Below are 13,204 nucleotides of genomic sequence, written 5' to 3' on the forward strand. Positions count from 1 at the left end.
ACTCGACAGAAGAAAACTTTGGAAACTCTAGCCATAGGCCTGAGTTTAACTATGTGACAAGAGAGAGGTTAGAGCCTGCAATAGAGGTCGATGAGAAATGCAAAGTTTTAGAGAGCCTTGAAAGTGGCGTGCATGATACAAAATGGGCCTTGCAGAGGATACCAAACAACAGTGAATCGAGTTGAGTGCAACCACTGGGCATCGGGGACAAAGTGTAGCTCAAAGTTGCGAGGGGGTGATGTCAGTCCTTGTTTTTGGAGTGATTGTCAACTATCCTCTTGGAAAAAGGAGAAGTATTGCTATTTTTGTAATACAAATGTTAGGCACACTTGGAAAATTACAAAGACAATATTACATCCACCAGAGGATGTCCCTTGTGTTTGGCCCATTGCTAAAGGTACCAAGTTACAAGTGAAAGAATCCTGCAAGCTTATTAGAGCAGGATATGACATTGGTATTCCTCTTGAGTTTTTTCTAGAAAAGGAGCTTGAAAAAGGCACTAGTGAGACAAACAAGGAGGTGAAACAATTTTCATATCGACGAGGAATTTCAAAGGCTGCATTTGGTCAAATCACTGCGGCCTTAGATATGCATGCAGAAGTTGTAGGCAGCCATATACATATAGAAGGGGTAAAGGAAACATTTAGTATTAATCCATTGACCAATGGGAGCCAAGACACACCTCTGATAGAGGTCACTATTCAGAAGAATCCAATGTGTTCATGTGTGGAGTTCAGAGATAGAGTGGCCAAGAAAAGACCATATCTTGCATGCAAGCACATATACTTTGTGTTCTTAATGATTCTTCGACAGGATGTGAATAACAATATGCATATTCATCAAGTTTGTATTTCTGAGAGAATTGTAAAAGACATGCTAACTAAGTCTATTAGAAGTCATCCTCAACAGCTTTAGGAACCTGCAATCCACTTTAGTTGAAATATGTATGGGAGTCATGTCATACCAGCTGAACCGTAGTACGAGTTTATTAGTGATTGTTTTGGAAATGTTTTGGTTATTTTATAAATTTTCATGTCTATTGTCTTTTGTTTGCTAATGGCTCTCCAACATTGTGAATACTATAGATTCAACATCTTTTTAGCGAGCCAAGCAATATGGGTTTAATAGTGATTTTTTGTATCTGCACCATTGGTTCGAAAAAAAGTTTATTGCAATGGTCATTTTAGAACATTTCATGTTTTCTTTGTTTGATTGCTACAGAATTGCACTGTGGTTATACTATTCTCTTTAACATTGCATGCTCGCTTAACATCATACCATGCCCGTACCTGCTCACTTTCACAAGAACTTGAGCTCTACTCATTGCTTTGTGCTCGCTGCTCTTGGCTCGCTTTTTGACCACCCCCGTGGACACCAAGGCTAGAGTTTCCCCTGAAAGACCATCTAGCTGGGTGGGGACAGCCTTAGTGTTGGGCACACCATGGCTAGAGTTTCCCTAGAAATACCATCTAGCTATGTGGCTAGCCTTGGTAGACATCGAGGCTAGTTATGATGTTTTTTCTTGGAAGATGTGAATCTTATTAGGCCACTCACTTCTCACCACACCATTATTGCTACCATAGTTAATTCCCAATCCATGACTGTAGGTTGTTTTAAAGCAGAGTTTTTCATTGGATCTAAAGTTGCATCATGCAAGTTTTATACGACTCCCATAAGTATACAATGAGAGAAAGCATCATCCTGGAAAGGGTATGGATCGCAACCCACTGATTATATCACCAATTGTTGGTGATAAACAATCACAACACTCGAACTCCCCTATGCAATGGTTACTATACATTTGGTAAACGAGATTAATTTGTGACATCCCGAGCCTTGTCATATGACCATAACACCATCATTTTAGGTAACCCCTAACACACATTACTCCCTCACCTAAATGCATCAGCTATGGAGAGCTAAAACCTCGATGACAGAGATAAAGGATGCTCCCCCCCAAATGTTAACCTTAACAGAGCCACTAGTGGGTACCTACTAAGGGTACCTTAGCCAACCAAGGCCGATGTGACACCACCCGGGCAAAGACCTGTAGCCACCACCACCATTTGGCCCAAGCCCACCTTGGAGCATAAGAGAAGCTAGTAGGATAACCCTCAAGCAAAGACATGGTTCTCTCAATTTGAGGTCCCGTTGGATCCTAGTGAAGCTACTAGACTCTATAAGGGAAACCTATATGCTTGGGTCCCAAAAACTTTCATTGTTTGCACAACCCCTTTAGCCAAAAAGACCAAGCGATGGACTCATTACCTAGTACCACTCCAGTTGATACTTTGTCCTAACAAATGTGCTAAATGGCCTCATTACCTAACACATTACTTCCCTCACCTCAATGCATCATCCACCCCGTCCAATCCTGTGGGAGAGCCAAAACCTCTATGACAGAGATAAAGTCCACACTCCCCCCCCCCAAATGTCAACCTCAATGGAGCCACTAGTGGGTGCCCAAGGGTACCTTAGCCAGCCTAGGCCGATGTGACACCCAAGCAAAGACTTGTAGTAGCCAGCCACCACCACCATTTGGCCCAAGCCCACCTTGAAGCATATGAGAAGCTAGTAGGAGAACCCTCAAGCAAAGATATGGTGCTCTCAATCTGGGATCCCGCTAGATCCCAGTGAAGCTACTAGATTCTATGAGGGGAACCTATATCCTTGGGTCCCAAAAAGCTCATTGTTTGCACAATCCCTTAAGCAAAAAATACCAAGAAATGGACTCATTACCTAGTACCACTCCAGTAGATACTTTTCCCTAACAAATGTGCTAGATGGACTCATTACCTATTACCACTCTAGCTGATACTTGGTCCTAACAAACATGCTATTTTTGGGTGCCAAGATCAAAGAAACCCGTGCCCCAAACCCCTGCTTAAATGACAAATCCAAGTCGGTGTGGAGGATCAAGGTCATGTGTGGGTGCCAAGATCAAAGAAACCCATGCCCCAAACCCCTGCTTAAATGACAAATCCAGGTTGGTGTGGAGGACCAAGGCCATGCCTCCAAATGCCACCCCAAAGTTCAAGCAAGAATAGAGAGAAATGGGCAGCACCCCCAACGTACATGCCAAATCCACCCACAAATCAATCAAAAGTAATTGCGCCAACTCTGGGCATAATGGTTACACCCCTAACAGTTCTAATCCCACCAGGGTGGCAAGCTTTCCACTATGTTGTATATATACTCCCTTGGCACTCATAGATGCTCCCCATACCTAGATAGATTCCCACCATGGTCCCCCTAGCACCCCCAGCAAAGGGGAGTCATTCCAAAGTGTTTTTAAACACTAAGAGTGTTCTTAAACACTAAGAGTGTTCTTAAACAGCACTAATGGTGAATCTAACATCGTGCACCCACTTGCGCATGCACATGCGCACACGTATGTACCATACGCACGTGCACACACACTTACACAATGTATGTGCATAGTGTATGGCATTCACACATGTACACACACTTACACACACACACCACCCATGTATCCCCACATGGATGCACACCTACCCATCTGACATGCATATCGTGTTATTAAAAATGGTGAGCTTCCAATCACTATTCTTTTTGTGAAAAAGAAAAAGAAAAGCTGAGATACTCACTATTTTTGCTAGGAAGCTCACTGAAAATCACAACCATCAATGTGAATGGCAAAAAGATGATTGAAACCAATTGAAAGAAGGGTTTATCAACCGCTACATATTCCTATTGATTGAAGGGTTTATCAACCACTACATATTCATATGGTATAGAATGCTTTTTCTTTTTTCTTTTGGCCAAGGAGCCACACACACTAGCTCACCCCTTGGTTGAGTGAGTGTGGGAAGGGTGGCCAAAATAGGGGACCCACACCTAGAAGGAGAAAAATACACCACCTCAACCACCTGTCAATTGGCCTCGCCCCCTAATGTATTCTAAGCAATGCATTGAATGAAAGATGGCACCACCATACATGGAAATATTAGAAATAACGAGTAAAGAACTATTGAACAAGAAAATTACCAAAAAGAATACCATATTTATGAATTTCAACACTCAAGGTAGTATTGAAAGCCATTTTCCATTGAGAAAGGAAATGAAAAATGTCAAATAAGTCCCAAAAGGAATGAAAACTATGTGCACGTCTTTAAAATTTATAGACCAAATGTTAAAATAAGGATATTATGTATGTTTATACATAGCTACTAAGGATATTATGTATGTTTATACATAGCTACTAAGGATGCCATTGACACACAAATATTATGTATGTTTATACATAGCTACTAAGGATGCCCATTGACACACTAATTTAACTAAATGATGCATTTTGTACAATGTGTGTGAATGGGTAGATGTTATATTTGCTTATGGTTTATATTTCAAACCCTCTAAACTCAGTGTGAAAATGACCGGTCCTTACTATTGTGCACATCTTTAATAATTGTAGACTAAATGTTTTAGCGAGGATATTGTGTGTGTTTATACATAACTATATTATGTGTTATAATAACATAACATCATTTATGAACACACACAATATCTTCAATATAACATTTAGTCTACATAATTGAGGATATTGTGTATTTATACATCACTATTGGGGATGCCATGGACACATAATTCTACTAAAGGATGCATTTTGTACATGTGAATGGGTAGATGCTTTACTTGCTTATGGTTTATATGTAATATCCTCTTAACTTGGTGTGAAAATGGCAGGTTCTTGCCTATCCTCTTAAGCTTTTTGCATGACATAGAGTGATAAGTGGCATATAACGAAGCTTGAATCTCACATGTGAAAATAATTAAGTCTATATATATGTACCTAGAATCCAGGAACATGCCCAAATTCACCTTTTAGGAACGTGAATGTTATATACTCATGGTAGTCAACCCACAAGACTAAATAACTATCAACTCCATTATGCATAGTATGGACTAGATACTATGAAACCCCCACTAACGTCATCAATGCCCAATAGTGGGTGTAGTACTTTGTATCAAGATATCCTCTCTCTCTCTCTCTCTCTCTCTCTCTCTCTCACACACACACACACACACACACACACACACACACACACACGAGCATATATTCACAAAAGCCCTTCGTAGTATTGAGTTTCTGTCAAACCAGCAGAGATGCAGGGCAGACTCAACCATAATGAAGCCTAGCACTAAGGGAAGTAGCAAATAGAAAGAATTAGTACAACAAATAAGTAGTTGATAGGGCAAATGCATCGCTAAAGATAGAAAGAACAAGCACAATAACTCGGATGAAAACTTCACGATGTGAAATATGCATGTCCGCTAATACGACTGGAATAAGGTCCATTAGAGTGATAGGGTGATCGCAAAGCTTGAATCTCTCATGTAAAAATAATTAACTCTATGTTTATAACATGAATAAGGTCCATAATGCACACAACAATATTAGAGACGATTAGACTACTTGATATCAACTTAAGTACTTATTGAACCAATTCAACATATCAGTGTATGCCTCCTCAGCTCGTCCCAAAGCTTCAACATCTTGAGGATCATAGCGTGTAGAGAATCCATGGTCCCCACCCTTGAAGATCTTTACCATGGTATTTTTGCCAACCTATCAGAGGCACAAAAATCATAAGGTGAGAAACGAAAAGGTTAGTCATAAAAGGACAAAACGTTTTCTCAACATAAGAGTTTAATCATAAGGAGACAAAGCGTTCTTCTCAACATAACCTTTATGAGAGACAAAGCTTCTTATTGAGGCAAACTATTACTCTCTTAGACTAGCATAATTGTTTCCATAATATACATACATACATACATATTTGAGTGTACGCACATATACATATGTATACGTACGTGCGCACACACACACATACATATACATATACACACAACATATGTACACATACGCACGAGCGTGCACATGCACACACACGTATACATATATATACATGTGTGTATATGAAAGACCCTAGCATTTCACTGCATTCTCACAACATTGACAATGTATGGTGGTAAAAGCAAGAATTTATACCATTCCATTGCCTTAGAAAATTTCTAACTTACTATGCTAGTAAAGGAATAAATATGTCAATAATTCAAGCAAACGCTAGTTTAGTAAACAAACTCTTACTTGGCCAATAGTCAATAGTTCAAGCAAACACTAGTTTAGTAAACCAATTCTTACTTGGCCGAAGGTACTCAAAAGATTTACTAGAAAGACTTACACTTGGTTAAAATAACAGCTTACAAGTCCTATGACTTTATTCATGTGGTTTTCACAAAAATCATAACTGTTGCTTAGTTGCTTCCAGTGGTGTAAGATATTTCACAAGATTTATTGGCACTTACATAAAATATATAAAATCTCTCTCTCTCTCTCTCTCTCTCTCTCTCTCTCTATATATATATATATATATATATATATATATATATAGAGAGAGAGAGAGAGAGAGAGAGAGGATATCATTTACATGCATCTATACATACATACATACATGTATATGTATGTATGTATCTAGCAAATCACCATGTTTGTTTATTGATAATACATTGATGCAAGCCTGCTTAAAGTTTTCATTTAATTTGCAAATTAGTGAAGTGGAGGGGGAGAGGCACCTCAGGAAGCTCGGCCAAAACAGCACCAAACTGAAGGGCCATTTCGGGTGGTGTGATCTCATCAATCTCAGCGGCCAATATGGCCAGCGGCGCCTTCACAGCTGCCCTCCAAAAAAAAAAAAAACTTAAAAAAACACAAGAAACCTTATAATGATTCACTGATAACACTACCATCATGCAGAAAAAACCTAAGAAACCTTATATTAAGGCATCCATATCCATACCACATCATTACCATGATATAAAAATCGATCCTTTGAAGAAACCTTATATATTTACTCATCGAAATCAATACCACATCTTAGACTAACATAACCATAATATAATAGTCTGCTGACCTTTGATTTCTTCCATGGCAAGAAATGAAGGGTGCAACATGACTGCAGCATCCACCTTGCTACTACCATTAATAAGGCTGACCGCGATTTTGCCTGTAGAGCAGCACTGCATTAGGTTTATCCGTAAAGTTGTTTAATGAAAATAATGCCCTATTTCTTCACAAAATCGTTTGTTTGTTTTTTATTTTTATTTTTATTTTTATAATGGGTTTTCTTAAAAAGGAATTGAAAGGAGTTGTTGGAGAGTGAATGATTATAATTTTTTTTAAAAAATAGTCGATTTTTCTTCCACAAAAATGCATGCGAATTTGGATTGGGGATCAGAAAAATTTAGCTTTGTTTTCTAAATTCCTACCTCCCCAGCAAAATCCAGCCACTCCAACACGTCGAAATCCTCGGCTTCTCAGCTCATCAATGACTTTTCCAGCTTCCATTATGGCCTTAGGCTGTGGCATCCAAGGAAAACCCGACCATTATTTGATACATTTACATTATATATACTATCTCCATACATATTTACAACATAATAAAAATTATTATTGAACATAAAATAAATCACTAGGTATTTACACTCCTTGTGTACTAACTTGTCAATCGCAACGTGCATAATATATATATATATATATATATTATTAATGAGAAAAACAATATTAACTGTTGTATTATCATATCTCAATACAACATATCTCAATATATATATTGTTTTTCTCATTAATTAATTATTTCGGCCTTGTGAACCATAGGAGGATTAGACTACGCCTAGAAACAGATAGGCTTGACTTAAAGTTGCTTAAACTGTACAGCATAATTTTCTTACTTAGATAATTATAGCTACCAGTTGCTATAAATGACAACTACGATGAGAACTTAGCTATATATTGATGTAAGTTTAATATATATGCTAAATTAAGAGATTGATGAGAAATTTATTGTAATCTAGCGTAGATACCTTCAACCGGGCCACAATATGTTAGAAGATTATCCAATAAATACAATAATGATAATGATTTTTCTGTTGGATAATTGATACTACCCAAATTTTTTCAAATCTTCTCAAACCTCAAATTCTTGCCATCAGGTAGCTTTGTGAAACTCTTCCTTAAAATAACTTCTTTAAAAAAATAATAAAGATAGAGATAGAAATATAGAGATGTAAAATGTTACCATGTTGGATGATTAGTTAATTTTTGGATTGCTGTGAGGATTAATTTTATGATTTATACCTGGGAACGCCTGGCAAGGTAAACATCAAGGCCTTCATACGGATTGTCTGGATTTGGAGACGAGAAAAAATCATTTTCCATGAAATCTGCAAGCACCACATAGTAACCAGCTTCTGCTACCTTGTCTGCCAAACGTCTGGGGATTTTTAAAAAAATAAAAAAAATCAGTGTTGTTTGCCTCTGTTACTTTAAAAAAAAAAAGCCAGCAGAAATTCACAGACAACTGAGGTACAAATAATGATATCATTGAATTACACACATATGTACACAATCCCCCAACAAAAACAAAACAAAACAAAAAGAAACAGGAGAACCGCATGTGCAAAAAATTAAGAGGTTAATTATGGTATATTATGAGAGTTAATTCAAGGCGTCGAGAGTGTCCACACCTGGTCTGTGCTACCTTCCATCCTGCTCATCATTTCCTCCCCCCCCCAAAAAAAAAACATCAACACTTTTAGAAGCTGAAAAAGAGTGTGTGAAAGAGAGAGAAGGAGATTTCCCCAGTAAGAATTTGTACGAAATTAGCATCCTATCATGTCGTGCTTAAATAAAGAGCTTCATTAAAGCAGATATTGATGTAGATTAGTACAGATAATTGACTTCATCTACCGACAGAGATTAGTATCTTGATAAAGAAGGTAGAAATACAACGATTGGGATTTGATAACGGTGGTGGTGGTGGTGGTGCTACCATAGATATCGCAGATGAAGAGGACGGCTGAGGGCGAGGTGGGGGAGCCAGTGAGATAAGCTGGGAGGCCGGCCATGGTGGAGTCTTCGCCCGCACACGCATAGTCATCCGGGGGTGGAGGGACGCAGCACTTCCCTGCATGGGGGCCTGTGGTCGGCATTCTTCTGCCTTCCCTTGTGTGCGCGCAGGAACGAGAGATAGAAAGCGAGACTCTTCCATGAGTTTCTTCTTATAGCGTTAAGTATTCCCAGTAATCTCTAAATAATGTTTAGTGTAGAGAACAACTCCACTATACAAACAACAACGTGGCAGCCATTTAGAGGCACAAAAAGTGAAGGCAATGTTTAAAAAACTACACGCCACGTCCAAAAACTAAAAGCCACGTAATTGGCCATATGATACGCATATAAATATGATTTATGTGTACATATGTAAGTATGGCACATATGATATATACATTTGACACTTAAATCTCGCATACATAATTATAATATGCATACATACACCAAATTATAATATGTATGCATATTATAATTATGTATGCGAGATTAATTATAATTAAGTGTACATATGTCAAATGTGCCATATGACATATGTACACTTATGTATGCGAGATTAATTATAATTAAGTGTACATATGTCAAATGTGCCATATGCGAGATTAATTATAATTAATCTCACATACATAATTATAGTATGCATACATATTATAATTTGGTGTCAAATTATAATACGTATGCATATTATAATTAATCTCGCAGAGATTAATTATAATATGCATACGTATTATAATTTGACACCAAATTATAATATGTATGCATACTATAATTATGTATGCGAGATTTAAGTGTCATATGTATATATCATATGTGCCATACTTACATATGTACAGTGTACACACACACACACACATACATTCATACATAAATAAAATTGCATATTATGTATGCATGCATGTGTGTGCTCTCAAATATGGATATCTATATGTATATGTATGTACTATGTACATATGTAATAATATGTAACAATCATAGTTCTCCATTTTCCAAAACATGCGTGCAAGTGGAAAGCCTTTAGAGGTAACATGCATTTGTTGGCTATTATTTGGATTTGGAAGGCAATCTCCAAAGACTTTTTTTAAGAAAATCCCTTATTCAGAGTCCAATCAGCTGTTACCTTTTTTAAGAAAATCCCTTATTCAGAGTCCAACCAGTTGTTACCTTTTTTGCAAGATGCTTATGACAATTAAGTAATGCTTGTTTTTAGGTAACGGGAGTGCATATATTAGTTAAGAGCAGTGCCCCCTCGAAGCACTTAGGAGACGTTGCAGATAATTAATAATGACAAGTTGGGTTGAAAATAGAATGACTTCAGAGGTTAAACGATGACTGCCTGGAGAGACTGTGGTTTAAATGCAAAAGGTAAAGTAATATAAGCAATGCAAGTAGTCCATGGAAGGGGGGGGGGGGGGGGAACCACTTTAAGACAACCAGTAAGAACTAAGAATGCAATGACTAATTGTATTTTAAACATTTTTTGGAAAAACCCAAGGGCATGATTAATTAATACATTGTTGTTGTCTTTAAAAAAAATATGTTCCCTTTTCCTTGTCCAATTCCAACAAAAAGCTTTCCAAAACTCGGGAAAATAAAAAAATAGAGAGCATTTCTTTGTCTTTGAAAGAAAGTTGGCTTTTGTGAAAGATTCTCACTTGAATTTTTGTGACCAAAACTTGTGAAAAAATGGGTTGCTCAGTTTTTTTTTTGGGGGGGGACAATAAGTATACATAAACAAGTGGGTTGGTCAGTGGTCACATGTATAACACTCACATTATTTTAATCACTTTATTCAAATTTCAACATAACATAAAATATGAAAGTAGAAAATTCAAATTAAAAACCATTGATCTTTAAAAAAAATTGATTTGGGATGGTTGCTTAATCCAATGGTTTCATGACCCAATGCAACCAAAAATCAAGGATAAAAGGGGTCATTCACTTTTTTTTATTGATTTGGGCTGCCATCTTAATCCGATGCAACTATGCTTTAATTAGTTCGGTTCCCTTAACCGAATGCAATAAAAAATCAAGGATAAGAGTTGCTTACTATGAAGCCTTTGAATGATTGTTGTGTAGAGATCCAACATGCTTACTGTGTTGTTCACTGGCTGTTTAGTTTATTGCCATGTCTGATTAAACAATGTTTTCCCTCATTATTTCCTTTTTCGGCACAATTGATTAAGTGCGCATTTTGCAAATGTTCAAGATTAAGAAATTCGAAATTGATTCGAAAGTGTTTCTATTTAATATTTATTATAAGCAATGTGTAAATTGGGCTGGGCGCTCACAGCCTCACAGCACTTAAATTTGATGTTTTGGACTGGTTAAGCAAAAAAAAAGGCTGATAATCAACTTTTTGAGAGATTTTGAATAGGTACAAGATAATAAGGTTTATGATTGCGCGGCCGGCCCTTTTCGTGGATAAATGTTAAGGGAGAAGTTAGAACTGGAACAGGAGTTGGTTGCAATGTATTCATTTGGTTTGTCTTCATTGAACCAGACGAAATTTCCAAAGAGCCCACCAAAGATTCGTTGGAAACAACACCTCAGTCACCTCCTGTTAATATATATATATATATATATATATGTATGTATGTATGTATACATATATATATATATATATAATATATATATATATGTAGAGAGAGAGAGAGAGAGAGAGAGAGGGGGGTAAGTAAAACATCAAAACATCAATTTCAATTTGAATTCTTTCCCTACTTCCAAGCCTTCTTCATGGTTGCAAAATAAATAATGCCAACCCTATTTCACATCTAAGAATTCTTCTCAATATCGCGAGTTAGTGCAGTGGATATAGAGGTGCTGCTTGAGAGTCCCAAGGTCAACTCTTACGGTGCAAGCAGTGGCATGCATGGGTGTGTTGTACTTTCTAATTCCAGCCAATTTTAAAAAAAGAATTCTTCTCAGCCTTCAAACCTAATGTTTTACTTGCCTTCAAATTGATTGGAGTGTGCATATTAACCTCTAATTCACCATATTGCCCCTTAAAAAAGTCTTTACGTCCCCATGTCTTCAAATTGTATATGATACTCCCCCCTTTTCTTTGATGTTCCATGGTCTTTCAACATAATCTTATAAGACACTCCCCCCTTTTCTTTGATGTTCCATGGCCTTTGAGCATAATCATATAAGACACTCCGACTTTAATATCAAATCCCTCTTTTCTTTGATGTTCCACTCAATGTTATGACTCTTATGTAGCTCTTCCCAAGTTCCCCCCTTTTCTTTGATGTTCCATGGCCTGTCAACATAATCATATAAGACACTCCGACTTGTCAATCCCTCTTTTCTTTGATGTCCCACTCAATGTTATGACTCTTATGTAGCTCTTCCCAAGTTCCCACCTTTTCTTTCATTATCTAATATTTATGTGAATAGTGTCAACAAGAGCCTTTCTATTACCATAACATTAAGTTTTCTTCTATGTTTTCATCTTAATCACCAATTGTAAATTGAGCATGGTACAATCTTTAGCTCCCTTTGTAGCCTTTATGTTTTCTAGCAGTAGGGCCTTTGTATGCTTGGCTTCTATGTTCTCATCTTAATCATCCATTGTAAATTGAGCATGGTACAATCTTTAACTCCCTTTGTAGTCTTCATGTTTTCTAGTGGTAGGACATTTGTACATGAGCATGATTTCCTTTCTTGCGTATGGACTCCATTGACAGAGGTTAAAGACTGGATTTTTGGCAAGATTCCGAATGGGCCAGATAACTTCCGAACGGGCCAGATAACCCAGAACATTCAGTTTTCTTTTATTTTTTCAGGTGGACAGGATTGTGGGATATCTAGTTAACTAGGAATGCCTTCATATTTGATGTAAAAGTTGGTATTACAACTCACATAGGTCGTATAAAAGGGCTACTATTGTGGCAAGTCTCTTCCTTACGATCAGCTAATTTGGTGGAGAATGACACGGCTATATATTGGATGAGGGTACTCTGAGCTACACTTGTGGTTCGAAGTAATTAGTGAGGGAAAGCTAGTACATCATGTGCCCATGTGGCCATTTGTAAAGTAATTTTGGTAATATATCTTCTATTACGAGAGAGAGAGAGAGAGATGTCTAGTAAAATAATTAAACACAGCCAACCACCCTAGTCCACCCCACAGCCTAAATCATTTGTTTTTTTCTCCGACGATGCCTGGATCAAACGGAAAGGTCAATGGAATCCCATCAATGATGAGGCTAGACAAGCTCCCGCCTGGATCAAAGGGAAATCCAAGGCACTCTCAATCCAAGATAGTAGTCCTGTGACGATCTTGTGTAAATGG

General features: G+C 37.4%; 1 protein-coding gene across 1 annotated transcript; it reads right to left on the reverse strand.

Annotated features, from left to right (window-relative positions):
- Positions 1-5,359: 5,359 nt before the first annotated feature.
- Positions 5,360-9,066, reverse strand: LOC147628886 (hydrolase pyvD-like). The gene is made up of 7 exons (XM_086812057.1): positions 8,853-9,066; positions 8,548-8,569; positions 8,159-8,294; positions 7,291-7,381; positions 6,936-7,028; positions 6,598-6,698; positions 5,360-5,590 (listed from the first exon to the last, which is right to left on the reverse strand). Exons 1-7 carry the CDS (start codon positions 9,010-9,012, stop codon positions 5,444-5,446), a joined length of 750 nt encoding a protein of 249 aa, XP_086668183.1. The 5' UTR covers positions 9,013-9,066; the 3' UTR covers positions 5,360-5,443.
- Positions 9,067-13,204: the final 4,138 nt, after the last annotated feature.

This window comes from Cibotium barometz, chromosome 18, assembly GCF_041138505.1.
Source record: "Cibotium barometz isolate CiBa-2024 chromosome 18, ASM4113850v1, whole genome shotgun sequence".
Classification (NCBI taxonomy): Eukaryota; Viridiplantae; Streptophyta; class Polypodiopsida; order Cyatheales; family Cibotiaceae; genus Cibotium; species Cibotium barometz.

Excerpts from the sequence above, each read along its gene's own strand:
- LOC147628886 (XM_086812057.1), bottom strand. The coding sequence starts at position 9,012 with ATGCCGACCACAGGCCCCCATGCAGGGAAGTGCTGCGTCCCTCCACCC. Across the intron at positions 8,570-8,852 it reads CTTCATCTGCGATATCTATG|GATGGAAGGTAGCACAGACC; the intron begins GTAGCACCACCA and ends AATGATGAGCAG. Across the intron at positions 8,295-8,547 it reads TGGAAGGTAGCACAGACCAG|ACGTTTGGCAGACAAGGTAG; the intron begins GTGTGGACACTC and ends AAAAATCCCCAG.